The 16,621-nt window shown below is 50.9% G+C and overlaps 1 protein-coding gene across 1 annotated transcript in view; it reads right to left on the bottom strand.

Annotated features, from left to right (window-relative positions):
* Positions 1–11,551: 11,551 nt before the first annotated feature.
* The window catches only part of SEC22A (SEC22 homolog A, vesicle trafficking protein), a 59,586-nt gene continuing 54,516 nt past the window's right edge, over positions 11,552–16,621 (bottom strand). The window contains exon 7 of the mRNA XM_077449729.1: positions 11,552–11,965. Within this exon, the coding sequence (XP_077305855.1) occupies positions 11,765–11,965 (201 nt within the window). The 3' untranslated portion in view covers positions 11,552–11,764. The remainder of the gene's footprint in view (positions 11,966–16,621) is intronic.

Here is a 16,621-nt window from a genome sequence, read left to right as displayed (position 1 = left end):
ACCAGCACCCCCCACACCTCTGGCCACATACGGTACTGTATACACCAGCACCCCCTCACCTCTAGCCACATACAGTACTGTATACACCAGCACCCCCCGCACCTCTGGCCACATACGGTACTGTATACACCAGCACCCCCCACACCTCTGGCCACATACGGTACTGCATACACCAGCACCCCCCGCACCTCTAGCCACATACAGTACTGCATACACCAGCACCCCCTCACCTCTAGCCACATACGGTACTGTATACACCAGCACCCCCCACACCTCTGGCCACATACGGTACTGCATACACCAGCACCCCCTCACCTCTGGCCACATACGGTACTGTATACACCAGCACCCCCTCACCTCTAGCCACATACGGTACTGTATACACCAGCACCCCCCACACCTCTGGCCACATACGGTACTGCATACACCAGCACCCCCTCACCTCTGGCCACATACGGTACTGTATACACCAGCACCCCCCACACCTCTGGCCACATACGGTACTGCATACACCAGCACCCCCTCACCTCTAGCCACATACGGTACTGTATACACCAGCACCCCCCACACCTCTGGCCACATACGGTACTGCATACACCAGCACCCCCGCACCTCTGGCCACATACAGTACTGCATACACCAGCACCCCCGCACCTCTGGCCACATACAGTACTGCATACACCAGCACCCCCGCACCTCTGGCCACATACAGTACTGTATACACCAGCACCCCCCGCACCTCTGGCCACATACGGTACTGCATACACCAGCACCCCCTCACCTCTAGCCACATACGGTACTGCATACACCAGCACCCCCTCACCTCTAGCCACATACGGTACTGTATACACCAGCACCCCCGCACCTCTGGCCACATACGGTACTGTATACACCAGCACCCCCGCACCTCTGGCCACATACGGTACTGCATACACCAGCACCCCCTCACCTCTAGCCACATACGGTACTGTATACACCAGCACCCCCGCACCTCTGGCCACATACGGTACTGTATACACCAGCACCCCCCGCACCTCTGGCCACATACGGTACTGCAGGGGTGTCCAAACTTTTTTCAAAGAGGGCCAGATTCGATGAAGTGAACATGTGTGAGGGCTGACCATTTTGCCTGACATTCTTTGAACCATTAAAATTCGGTCATTCGAGCACTCATACCTGGCCCAACAAAAATTCTCGTGCCTTTGTTGCGCTCGTTTGCCCGACACACAGACGAATGCTCTGTTCTTTAGGGGTACCGTTAAGTCTTAATGGTACCCCACACATTGGAAACATGGGGTGCTTTTGGTGCAGCGCAATAAAAAAAAAAAAAAAAAGCTCTGGGACTTCTTTCCCTGCATTTTTGTGGGTATGGAAGCCCATTGAAATGCATGGGCTGCCCTACACACAGCATGCAGCCATGCAGATGTGAACCAAGGGCTTATTGGAGGGGCAGTAAAACTACATGGTTAAGCTGTTTTTACCACCCCCAACTTCTCCCCCTCTAGCTGCAGAGGGAGCAGCTGGGGGTGTACACATGCTGTGGCTGCAGCTGGAGGTATGCTCAGGGTGAATGGGCCTGCACTGCAACTACCCCGCAACTGTGTAGACTGCACAGTTGCGGTATAGTGATGCTACATTTACGGGCTTAAAACAGGTGGTGAGGAGGCAACATAATGCCTCTTTACCACCTTTCAAATGCCTCTGAAAAGCGATCTGTATATGGATTGCTTTTCAGAGGAGCAGCAATCCTGGCTGCTATCACACACACAAGCACCACAAAAGCAGTTCTGATGGTACAAGAATGGGGGGGGGAGGTCTGGATTAAAAGTAACACACATGCATACACATACACACAGACATACACACATACAGACACATGCATACACATACAGACACATGCATATACTTACATACATACAGACACATGCACACACACACATACAGACACAGACACATGCACACACATACATACATACATACATACAGGCACATACATACATACATACACGCACATACATACACGCACATACAGACATACATACACACACACACACACACACACACATACATGCACACAGATACATACAGACACACATGCTGCACACACATACAGACACACATACATGCACACACATACAGACACACATGCACATACGCATACATACAGACATACATGGACACACACACACATGCAATCATACATGCACAGACACACACACACATGCACACACACACACACAGACACACATGCACATACAGACACACATACACACACACACACATACATACAGACAGACATGCACACACACACACATATAGACACACATGCACACACATACATACAGACATGCACACACATGCACAGACACACATACATACAGACACACATACATACAGACACACATGCACACACACACATACACACATGCACACATACATACACACATGCACACACATGCACACACATGCATACAGACAGACATGCACACACATACATACATACAGACATGCACACACACACATACAGACAGACATGCACACACACACACACACACATACAGACACACATGCACACATACACATACAGACACACATGCACATACATACAGACACACATGCACATACATACAGACAGACATGCACACATATACATACAGACACACATGCACATACATACAGACAGACATGCACACATATACATACAGACACACATGCACACATACAGACACACATGCACACACATACATACATACAGACACACATGCACACACATACATACATACAGACACACATGCACACACATACACATAAATAAAGCCTTTTTAAAACGAATCTAGCTTGTAGTACAGTACCTTTCCATTCCATTTCCTTATTCAGCCGGGTACTGCACTGTAGGGGGAAGCAGAGAGCACAGCACACTCCTCTGCACTTTACTTTCACTTTTGAAGCCGACGGAGCTTCTCACAGTGACGGGGATCGGCTCATTTGACAGCCCTGATCCCGCAGCACACCAGGCGGGCCGTTCAAAACCGGACTGCGGGCCGCGATTGGCCCGCGGGCCGGACTTTGGACATGCCTGCGGTACTGTATACACCAGCACCCCCCGCACCTCTGGCCACATACGGTACTGCATACACCAGCACCCCCCACACCACTGGCCACATACGGTACTGTATACACCAGCACCCCCGCACCTCTAGCCACATACGGTACTGCATACACCAGCACCCCCGCACCTCTGGCCACATACGGTACTGTATACACCAGCACCCCCTCACCTCTAGCCACATACGATACTGTATACACCAGCACCCCCCACACCTCTGGCCACATACAGTACTGCATACACCAGCAACCCCGCACCTCTGGCTACATACGGTACTGTATACACCAGCACCCCCGCACCTCTGGCCACATACAGTACTGCATACACCAGCACCCCCCACACCACTGGCCACATACAGTACTGCATACACCAGCACCCCCCACACCACTGGCCACATACGGTACTGTATACACCAGCACCCCCCACACCTCTGGCCACATACAGTACTGTATACACCAGCACCCCCCGCACCTCTGGCCACATACGGTACTGTATACACCAGCACCCCCGCACCTCTAGCCACATACGGTACTGTATACACCAGCACCCCCTCACCTCTAGCCACATACGGTACTGTATACACCAGCACCCCCCGCACCTCTGGCCACATACAGTACTGCATACACCAGCACCCCCCACACCACTGGCCACATACAGTACTGCATACACCAGCACCCCCCACACCACTGGCCACATACGATACTGTATACACCAGCACCCCCCACACCTCTGGCCACATACAGTACTGTATACACCAGCACCCCCCGCACCTCTGGCCACATACGGTACTGTATACACCAGCACCCCCTCACCTCTAGCCACATACGCTACTGTATACACCAGCACCCCCCACACCTCTGGCCACATACAGTACTGCATACACCAGCACCCCCGCACCTCTGGCTACATACGGTACTGTATACACCAGCACCCCCCACACCTCTGGCCACATACAGTACTGCATACACCAGCACCCCCCACACCACTGGCCACATACAGTACTGCATACACCAGCACCCCCCACACCACTGGCCACATACGGTACTGTATACACCAGCACCCCCCACACCTCTGGCCACATACAGTACTGTATACACCAGCACCCCCCGCACCTCTGGCCACATACGGTACTGTATACACCAGCACCCCCTCACCTCTAGCCACATACGGTACTGTATACACCAGCACCCCCCGCACCTCTGGCCACATACAGTACTGCATACACCAGCACCCCCCACACCACTGGCCACATACAGTACTGCATACACCAGCACCCCCCACACCACTGGCCACATACGATACTGTATACACCAGCACCCCCCACACCTCTGGCCACATACAGTACTGTATACACCAGCACCCCCCGCACCTCTGGCCACATACGGTACTGTATACACCAGCACCCCCTCACCTCTAGCCACATACGGTACTGTATACACCAGCACCCCCTCACCTCTAGCCACATACGGTACTGTATACACCAGCACCCCCCGCACCTCTGGCCACATACGGTACTGCATACACCAGCACCCCCTCACCTCTAGCCACATACGGTACTGTATACACCAGCACCCCCCGCACCTCTGGCCACATACAGTACTGCATACACCAGCACCCCCCACACCACTGGCCACATACAGTACTGCATACACCAGCACCCCCCACACCACTGGCCACATACAGTACTGTATACACCAGCACCCCCTCACCTCTAGCCACATACGGTACTGTATACACCAGCACCCCCCGCACCTCTGGCCACATACAGTACTGCATACACCAGTACCCCCCACACCTCTGGCCACATACAGTACTGCATACACCAGCACCCCCCACACCACTGGCCACATACAGTACTGCATACACCAGCACCCCCCACACCACTGGCCACATACGATACTGTATACACCAGCACCCCCCACACCTCTGGCCACATACAGTACTGTATACACCAGCACCCCCCGCACCTCTGGCCACATACGGTACTGTATACACCAGCACCCCCTCACCTCTAGCCACATACGCTACTGTATACACCAGCACCCCCCACACCTCTGGCCACATACAGTACTGCATACACCAGCACCCCCGCACCTCTGGCTACATACGGTACTGTATACACCAGCACCCCCCACACCTCTGGCCACATACAGTACTGCATACACCAGCACCCCCCACACCACTGGCCACATACAGTACTGCATACACCAGCACCCCCCACACCACTGGCCACATACGGTACTGTATACACCAGCACCCCCCACACCTCTGGCCACATACAGTACTGTATACACCAGCACCCCCCGCACCTCTGGCCACATACGGTACTGTATACACCAGCACCCCCTCACCTCTAGCCACATACGGTACTGTATACACCAGCACCCCCCGCACCTCTGGCCACATACAGTACTGCATACACCAGCACCCCCCACACCACTGGCCACATACAGTACTGCATACACCAGCACCCCCCACACCACTGGCCACATACGATACTGTATACACCAGCACCCCCCACACCTCTGGCCACATACAGTACTGTATACACCAGCACCCCCCGCACCTCTGGCCACATACGGTACTGTATACACCAGCACCCCCTCACCTCTAGCCACATACGGTACTGTATACACCAGCACCCCCTCACCTCTAGCCACATACGGTACTGTATACACCAGCACCCCCCGCACCTCTGGCCACATACGGTACTGCATACACCAGCACCCCCTCACCTCTAGCCACATACGGTACTGTATACACCAGCACCCCCCGCACCTCTGGCCACATACAGTACTGCATACACCAGCACCCCCCACACCACTGGCCACATACAGTACTGCATACACCAGCACCCCCCACACCACTGGCCACATACAGTACTGTATACACCAGCACCCCCTCACCTCTAGCCACATACGGTACTGTATACACCAGCACCCCCCGCACCTCTGGCCACATACAGTACTGCATACACCAGTACCCCCCACACCTCTGGCCACATACGGTACTGCATACACCAGCACCCCCTCACCTCTAGCCACATACAGTACTGCATACACCAGCACCCCCCACACCTCTGGCCACATACGGTACTGCATACACCAGCACCCCCTCACCTCTAGCCACATACGGTACTGTATACACCAGCACCCCCCGCACCTCTGGCCACATACAGTACTGCATACACCAGCACCCCCCACACCACTGGCCACATACAGTACTGTATACACCAGCACCCCCCACACCTCTCGCCACATACGGTACTGTAAACACCAGCACCCCCCACACCTCTGGTCACATACGGTACTGCATACACCAGCACCCCCTCACTGCATACACCAGCACCCCCGCACCTCTGGCCACATACGGTACTGTATACACCAGCACCCCCTCACCTCTAGCCACATACGATACTGTATACACCAGCACCCCCCACACCTCTGGCCACATACAGTACTGCATACACCAGCACCCCCCGCACCTCTGGCTACATACGGTACTGTATACACCAGCACCCCCTCACCTCTAGCCACATACGGTACTGTATACACCAGCACCCCCTCACCTCTAGCCACATACGGTACTGTATACACCAGCACCCCCCGCACCTCTGGCCACATACGGTACTGCATACACCAGCACCCCCTCACCTCTAGCCACATACGGTACTGTATACACCAGCACCCCCCGCACCTCTGGCCACATACAGTACTGCATACACCAGCACCCCCCACACCACTGGCCACATACAGTACTGTATACACCAGCACCCCCTCACCTCTAGCCACATACGGTACTGTATACACCAGCACCCCCCACACCTCTGGCCACATACGGTACTGCATACACCAGCACCCCCTCACCTCTAGCCACATACGGTACTGTATACACCAGCACCCCCCGCACCTCTGGCCACATACAGTACTGCATACACCAGTACCCCCCACACCTCTGGCCACATACGGTACTGCATACACCAGCACCCCCTCACCTCTAGCCACATACGGTACTGTATACACCAGCACCCCCCGCACCTCTGGCCACATACAGTACTGCATACACCAGCACCCCCCACACCACTGGCCACATACAGTACTGTATACACCAGCACCCCCCACACCTCTCGCCACATACGGTACTGTAAACACCAGCACCCCCCACACCTCTGGCCACATACGGTACTGCATACACCAGCACCCCCTCACCTCTAGCCACATACGGTACTGTATACACCAGCACCCCCCACACCTCTGGCCACATACAGTACTGCATACACCAGCACCCCCCACACCACTGGCCACATACAGTACTGCATACACCAGCACCCCCGCACCTCTGGCCACATACAGTACTGCATACACCAGCACCCCCGCACCTCTGGCCACATACAGTACTGCATACACCAGCACCCCCGCACCTCTGGCCACATACAGTACTGCATACACCAGCGCCCCCTCACCTCTGGCCACATACAGTACTGCATACACCAGCACCCCCGCACCTGTGGCCACATACAGTACTGCATACACCAGCGCCCCCCACACCACTGGCCACATACAGTACTGAATACACCAGCGCCCCCTCACCTGTGGCCACATACAGTACTGAATACACCAGCGCCCCCTCACCTCTGGCCACATACAGTACTGCATACACCAGCACCCCCGCACCTGTGGCCACATACAGTACTGCATACACCAGCGCCCCCCGCACCTGTGGCCACATACAGTACTGCATACACCAGCGCCCCCGCACCTGTGGCCACATACAGTACTGCATACACTAGCACCCCCGCACCTGTGGCCACATACAGTACTACATACACCAGCACCCCCGCACCTGTGGCCACATACAGTAATGCATACACCAGCGCCCCCGCACCTGTGGCCACATACAGTACTGCATACACCAGCACCCCCGCACCTGTGGCCACATACAGTACTGCATACACCAGCGCCCCCCTCACCTCTGGCCACATACAGTACTGCATACACTAGCAGTGGTTGTGGAACGAATTATCTCAGTTTCCATTTTTTCTTATGGAGAAACTCGCATTGATATACGAGTGATCTGGATTACAAGAATGCTTCTGGAACAAATTATGCTTGGTTTAAGGTCACATCCCCATGTTCCATGTTTGTGTAATGCTGAAAACCCCATCCTCCTGGACCTTATCCTTTTGAAGTATTTAAAAATTTCAGTCATGTCCATCCTTTTCCTTCTGACTCCTGCAGTCTTACCTAATATGTTTTATCTCTCAGACTTTTCACCATTTTTTTTCCTCCTCAGAACCTCCTGAGTTCATAGAACACCCAATGATCAATTCTACAGGAGGGTGTCATAAGGATATAAAGATCTATATAGAGGAATCAGGACCTCCTTCCTCCTGCTGGTGATCCCTCTAGTGATATAAAGATCTATACAGAGGAATCAGGACCTCCTTCCTCCTGCTGGTGACCCCTCTAGTGATATAAAGATCTATATAGAGGAATCAGGACCTCCTTCCTCCTGCTGGTGACCCCTCTATTGATATAAAGATCTATATAGAGGAATCAGGACCTCCTTCCTCCTGCTGGTGACCCCTCTAGTGATATAAAGATCTATACAGAGGAATCAGGACCTCCTTCCTCCTGCTGGTGACCCCTCTAGTGATATAAAGATCTATATAGAGGAATCAGGACCTCCTTCCTCCTGCTGGTGACCCCTCTATTGATATAAAGATCTATATAGAGGAATCAGGACCTCCTTCCTCCCGCTGGTGACCCCTCTAGTGATATAAAGATCTATATAGAGGAATCAGGACCTCCTTCCTCCTGCTGGTGACCCCTCTAGTGATATAAAGATCTATATAGAGGAATCGGGACCTCCTTCCTCCCGCTGGTGACCCCTCTAGTGATATAAAGATCTATATAGAGGAATCGGGACCTCCTTCCTCCCGCTGGTGACCCCTCTAGTGATATAAAGATCTATATAGAGGAATCAGGACCTCCTTCCTCCCGCTGGTGACCCCTCTAGTGATATAAAGATCTATATAGAGGAATCGGGACCTCCTTCCTCCTGCTGGTGATCCCTCTAGTGATATAAAGATCTATATAGAGGAATCGGGACCTCCTTCCTCCCGCTGGTGACCCCTCTAGTGATATAAAGATCTATATAGAGGAATCAGGACCTCCTTCCTCCCGCTGGTGATCCCTCTAGTGATATAAAGATCTATATAGAGGAATCCGGACCTCCTTCCTCCTGCTGGTGACCCCTCTAGTGATATAAAGATCTATATAGAGGAATCATGACCTCCTTCCTCCTGCTGGTGACCCCTCTAGTGATATAAAGATCTATATAGAGGAATCAGGACCTCCTTCCTGCTGCTGGTGACCCCTCTAGTGATATAAAGATCTATATAGAGGAATCCGGACCTCCTTCCTCCTGCTGGTGACCCCTCTAGTGATATAAAGATCTATATAGAGGAATCAGGACCTCCTTCCTCCTGCCGGTGACCTCTCTAGTGATATAAAGATCTATATAGAGGAATCAGGACCTCCTTCCTCCTGCTGGTGACCCCTCTAGTGATATAAAGATCTATATAGAGGAATCAGGACCTCCTTCCTCCTGCTGGTGACCCCTCTATTGATATAAAGATCTATATAGAGGAATCAGGACCTCCTTCCTCCTGCTGGTGACCCCTCTAGTGATATAAAGATCTATACAGAGGAATCAGGACCTCCTTCCTCCTGCTGGTGACCCCTCTAGTGATATAAAGATCTATATAGAGGAATCAGGACCTCCTTCCTCCTGCTGGTGACCCCTCTATTGATATAAAGATCTATATAGAGGAATCAGGACCTCCTTCCTCCCGCTGGTGACCCCTCTAGTGATATAAAGATCTATATAGAGGAATCAGGACCTCCTTCCTCCTGCTGGTGACCCCTCTAGTGATATAAAGATCTATATAGAGGAATCGGGACCTCCTTCCTCCCGCTGGTGACCCCTCTAGTGATATAAAGATCTATATAGAGGAATCGGGACCTCCTTCCTCCCGCTGGTGACCCCTCTAGTGATATAAAGATCTATATAGAGGAATCAGGACCTCCTTCCTCCCGCTGGTGACCCCTCTAGTGATATAAAGATCTATATAGAGGAATCGGGACCTCCTTCCTCCTGCTGGTGATCCCTCTAGTGATATAAAGATCTATATAGAGGAATCGGGACCTCCTTCCTCCCGCTGGTGACCCCTCTAGTGATATAAAGATCTATATAGAGGAATCAGGACCTCCTTCCTCCCGCTGGTGATCCCTCTAGTGATATAAAGATCTATATAGAGGAATCCGGACCTCCTTCCTCCTGCTGGTGACCCCTCTAGTGATATAAAGATCTATATAGAGGAATCATGACCTCCTTCCTCCTGCTGGTGACCCCTCTAGTGATATAAAGATCTATATAGAGGAATCAGGACCTCCTTCCTGCTGCTGGTGACCCCTCTAGTGATATAAAGATCTATATAGAGGAATCCGGACCTCCTTCCTCCTGCTGGTGACCCCTCTAGTGATATAAAGATCTATATAGAGGAATCAGGACCTCCTTCCTGCTGCTGGTGACCCCTCTAGTGATATAAAGATCTATATAGAGGAATCAGGACCTCCTTCCTCCTGCTGGTGACCCCTCTAGTGATATAAAGATCTATATAGAGGAATCAGGACCTCCTTCCTCCTGCTGGTGACCCCTCTAGTGATATAAAGATCTATATAGAGGAATCAGGACCTCCTTCCTCCTGCCGGTGACCCCTCTAGTGATATAAAGATCTATATAGAGGAATCAGGACCTCCTTCCTCCTGCCGGTGACCTCTCTAGTGATATAAAGATCTATATAGAGGAATCAGGACCTCCTTCCTCCCGCTGGTGACCCCTCTAGTGATATAAAGATCTATATAGAGGAATCAGGACCTCCTTCCTCCTGCTGGTGACCCCTCTAGTGATATAAAGATCTATATAGAGGAATCAGGACCTCCTTCCTCCTGCCGGTGACCTCTCTAGTGATATAAAGATCTATATAGAGGAATCAGGACCTCCTTCCTCCTGCCGGTGACCTCTCTAGTGATATAAAGATCTATATAGAGGAATCAGGACCTCCTTCCTCCTGCTGGTGACCCCTCTAGTGATATAAAGATCTATATAGAGGAATCAGGACCTCCTTCCTCCTGCTGGTGACCCCTCTAGTGATATAAAGGTCTATATAGAGGAATCAGGACCTCCTTCCTGCTGTCGGTGACCCCTCTAGTGATAATTAAAGATTTATATAGAGGAAAGTCCCAAAATGAGTGTCCACCCAATGGGGGACATTAGTTCTGGTGACTATCAAAGGATGTTTCCTTGCTTTGGAGTGATTAATATGTTGGTGCCATATAAATACATTATGATTTCCCTCAAGAATTCCACAAGAGGACAATATCTGTACAGAATGGCTTTATTAGTTAGAAATGCAATAAAACTGCCTTACAAAGGCAATAAATCAAGGTACCAACAAAATATAATATACACCATCCCTGCCCCCGATGTATCTCCTCTCTGCTGTGTCCAGGACTCGACTGTCACCAGGAGAGGTGAAGGAGGAAAAAAAAAAACGGGCAAAATGGAACCGAATGAGGAATTGGCGTTGGCGAATCAGACGTTGTAGTCGGGGGACTTGCTCTGCGGCTGTCTCAGTCGGATCTGAAGGGTGGTGATGGCCCCGACCGTGACGTGGAAGAAAAGCTGCCATACGTTGCGCAGTTCATGCAGATACAAATTACACAGACAGATCAGTCCAAACGCCAAAAAAGATTTCATGTTGCGCCAACTTGTGCTGTATACAAATAAGTAACACTGGAAGAGAGAATAGAGAGAGAGAGAAGGGTGAGGAGTGTCTGTATACAGGCCGGGGTCAGTCTTTTTATATAGAGGGTCCTCATTTCTCCAGATCAAGGTGTAGCTCAGCATTTCGAACATGGTGGAACCCTTGAAGTAACTTTCAGGCCTTCGGGGACACCCTATTTATGATTACTACATCCACAGCTCACAGTACATTCATGTTTATAAGAAGAAGTAAAGGGAGAAGAAATGTGGAGCACTTTGTGTACTTACCACCCAATCTATGACCATCCTTTTCAGTAATAATTGTAATGAAAATAAAAATAAAATAATAAATGCAAAAAAAAAATTTGTAATATTCCTTTACACTGCAAACCGCTTGCAGTTGGTAACACTCGACAGGAGGGCGGAGCCCGGAGCAACGAAGAGGGACCCGAGAAGAGGAGGATCCGGGCTGCTCTGTGCAGACCCATTACACAGAGCAGGCAAGTATAACATATTTGTTATTTAACCACTTCAATACCGGGCATTTTCACCCCCCTTCCTGCCCAGGCCAATCTTCAGTTTTTCAGCGCTGTAAGATTTTGAATGACAATTGCGCGGTCAGGTAACACTGTACCCAAATGACATTTTTATCATTTTTTTTCCCCACAAATAGAGCCGCTCCAGGTAGGTCAAGCGACAGTAGAAAACCTCATCCAGCTAGGAAGCCCAGGTGCCGGCAATGGATATAGCAATAAAAAACGGGAAGAAGATCTGAACAGCCGCACTTAAAAAAACGTTTTTTTTTCCCTTTTATTCAACAATCTAGTGCTTAGTCATAGCCAATGGACCAATGATATGACTAAGCACTACATTGAAGCATGAAACGCGTTAGCTCCCGTCTGTTCCTACTGTGGCTTGTATTTTTGTTCACAAGAATTGTTGAATAAAAGGCAAAAAAAAAATGTTTGAGTGCGGCTGTCCAGATCTTCTTCCCGTTTTTATCAGTGAATGCCACCTTTCAGTGCCAGCCATCAGTTCCATCTGTCAGTGCCTGCCATCAGTCAGTGCCCGCCACCAGTTCCATCTGTCAGTGCCCGCCATCAGTCAGTGCCCACCACCAGTTCCATCTGTCAGTGCCCGCCATCAGTCAGTGACCACCATCAGTTCCATCTGTCAGTGCCTGCCATCAGTTCCATCTGTCAGTGCCCGCCATCAGTCAGTGCCCGACATCAGTTCCATCTGTCAATGCCTGCCATCAGTCAGTGCCCGCCATCAGTCAGTGCCCGCCATCAGCTCCATCTGTCAGTGCCCGCCATCAGTTCCATCTGTCAGTGCCCGCCATCTGTCAGTGCCCGCCATCAGTTCCATTTGTCAGTGCCCGCCATCAGTTCCATCTGTCAGTGCCCGCCATCAGTTCCATCTGTCAGTGCCTGCCATCAGTCAGTGCCCGCCATCAGTTCCATCTGTCAGTGCCTGCCATCAGTTCCATCTGTCAGTGCCTGCCATCAGTCAGTGCCCGCCATCAGTTCCATCTGTCAGTGCCCGCCATCAGTTCCATCAGTCAGTGCCCATCAGTGCCATCTAATCCTATTGGTGCTCATCAGTGCTGCTTAATCAGTGCCACCTATCAGTGCCCATCAGTGCTGCATATCAGTGCCACATAATCTGTATTGTGCTTTGAAAACTGTCACATGACATAAAAAAAAAAAAAAAAGTAACGGTATCAGCGAGTACTTGAAAAAAGTATTGGTACTTGTACTCGGTCTTAAAAAAAAGTGGTATCGGGACAACCCTAGTGGAAATGTAGGCTTATGCCCTCTACACACGATCGGACATTCCGACCACATAATCCGTCTGATTTTTTTCCCAAACAGATTTTGGCCGAAACGTGTCTGGCATACACACGGGTCGCAGAAAGTTGTCAGAAAATCCGACCGCTCTGAACGCGGTGACGTAGAACACGTACGTCGGGACTATAAACGGGCCAGTAGCCAATAGCTTTCGCCTCGTCATTTATTCTGAGCATGCGCCGCACTTCGTCCGTCGGAATTGTCTACACACACGATCGGAATTTAAAACGATCGGATTTTGTTGTCGGAAAATTTTAAGATCCTGCTCCCAAACTTGGTGCGTCTGAAAATCCAACGGAAAAAGTCAGATGGAGCCCACACACACGATCGGATTTTCCAACAACAAGATCCGCTCGCACATTTTCCGTCGGAAAGTCCGACCGCGTGTACGGGGCATTGGGCTCCACTAGTGCGAAGTGTCATTCATAGTAGGGGAAACGACAAGTCCCGACAGCGTTCGATGCGACGGCTTGTAGTTTCAATGAACTAGCACGGTGCTGTTGGTAGTTCAATGGATTCTTCCTGTCGGTATCTGCTTGCCGCGTACGAGGTATGAGCAACAGATACACCGACGGGTCTGCAGGGGTCCTGCCTGGTACCACCGATCTGCCCGATTGCTGGTTCGATGCTTTCCATGCTCCCAAATCAAAAAAAATAGTAAAATTCACAGTTTTTAACATGCAAAAAAATAAAATAAAATGTGCATTTATTTTATTTTTTTGTTAAAAAAGGTGAACTTCTCCTTTTCAATCAGTGCGTTTATGTGAAAAGTCTTCTCTGCCAGCCTATTTGTGCCCGCCGTGGGCTTGTTTAGAGTGTGGAGAGTCAGGTGCTGCTAGGCGAAGACTCGTTCTCTCGGCATCAATCAGTAGAGAGCGTTTGGCAGGAAGCCGTATCTTCAGGTTGATAAAATGCAGGGGGAAGGAAAATCCTCTCCTCTCCTCCACTACAAAATCAATGCCCTTTATTCTTTTCCTCCATAATATCCTCGGGTAACGGAGGTTTCTCCTCTGACCCCTGAACAGGATCAGGGGGAATAGAGGTTGTGTAGAGTTTCTGGAAGCCGAAGGTTCTAGAAGTGCAGAGTTTCTGAAAGAATTCAGACGAGAAATCCGTCAGACAGGCTGTATGGTGCATTCCTGAGGGGGGTCCACATGCGATTCGCGCATGCGCAGTAGGGAACCGGGAAATGAAGCCGAAAGGCTCCATTTCCTGATTCCCATACCCAAGATGGCGGCGGCAGCACCCGAGAGACGATCTAGAGATCGGCTTCGGGTGCCGACATCGCGGGCGCGCTGGACAGGTAAGTGTCACTATTTTAAAAGTCAGCAGCTGCAGTATTTGTAGCTGCTGACTTTAAAAAAAAAAAAAAAACGCGGAGTCCCGGCGGACTCCCTCTTTAAGGTTGAACTGGATGGACTTGTCTTTTTTCAACCTGACTAACTATGTAACTCTCAAAACCTCTGCCTATACAACTGCATAGTGTGCAACGCACTGCTGATTGTATTATTAAAAGCCAAAAAAAATAAAAAAATAAAAAACAGTACCAATATAAAGGGAATCCCAGTCTTACCTGATGCTGGGCCTACTAGAGGTCCAGGCTTCACCCATCACAGTGGGTATACCCCCCTGAAGAAGTCTTCAAGGTCTGGGAAGAAATGGACCACGGCTGTCACAGTCATTGGTAAGGCTCAGAGACCAGTAGCTACAGCAGTCAGGGTCGATGCTACCACTAGGCAAACTAGGCAACCACCTAGGGCGCCCAGCTGCTGGTCTCCCTCTGCATTTTCATGCTCTGCAGGCTGCAGCATGTAACTCAGTCTCAGGCAGCCGCTCTGTCTGACCAATAGTGTTATTAGAGGCACACAGCACTGGAGCCTGGAGGACACGTCCCCCCAACAGAACGGAAGCAAACATCCCCTGCCGCTGCGCGCCTCTATGATCATCAGTGACCAACCTGTCTGTCTCAGAGACTCTCCGGTGATCGTTCTAGTACAGCCAGCTCTGCCTTACACACAATGCATTCCTTACAGCAGGGGTGCCCAACTGCTGGCCCTCTGATGTGGCTCGCCACCTCCTGTTCTGGGATGGTGGGTTCCCGACTCGCCATCCCCGAGCATCAGTGTGTAGAACGGAGCCGGCACTAGAGGAAGCGGAGCTGGCACTAGAGGAAGCAGAGCTGATGCTTCCTGTATAGCGCCAGCTCTAATCACATGGGCAGGGCAAACAAGGTTTCACCTAGGGCAGTGATGGCAAACCTTGGCACCCCAGATGTTTTGAAACTACATTTCCCATGATGCTCAACTACACTGCAGAGCGCATGAGCATCATGGGAAATGTAGTTCCAAAACATCTGGGGTGCCAAGGTTCTCCATCACTGGCCTAGGGTGTCAAAAACCCATGCAGCAGCCCTGACAGCAGTAGAGAGGTTCCCACCGACCAAACAGGATAAGTACAGAAGTAAGTCACCCTGGCGGGTGACACAAGGTGCGGGGCCTAAGCATTAGCCAGTATTCACCAGAGCTCCTGATTGTGAGGGTGGGTTTTGCTGTGTGTTGGTACCAGGCCGTGGTCATCAGTATTGCCCCACCAGGAGGTATGCAAGATGGGGGTCCAGTAGCAGATATAGAAGGTTTGGAACAAGCAGAAGTGTAGTCAGTAAACAAGCCAAAAGGTTGGTAACATGTGGTTGCAGGTTGGGATCAAGCGGAGGTGTAGTCAAGGAACAAGTCAAAGGTCAGTAACGATTGGTGGTGGAGATAAGACAACTTCAGGTACACAAAGGAGCAAGATATCGGCTGGAGAGAGCACAATAATCTGGCAAACAGGAAGTGCA

This window comes from Lithobates pipiens, unplaced genomic scaffold, assembly GCF_037356315.1.
Source record: "Lithobates pipiens isolate NorthernLeopardFrog02 unplaced genomic scaffold, aLitPip1_a1.2 Scaffold_22, whole genome shotgun sequence".
Taxonomy (NCBI): domain Eukaryota; kingdom Metazoa; phylum Chordata; class Amphibia; order Anura; family Ranidae; genus Lithobates; species Lithobates pipiens.
This window is presented reverse-complemented; position numbering and strand designations above follow the sequence as displayed.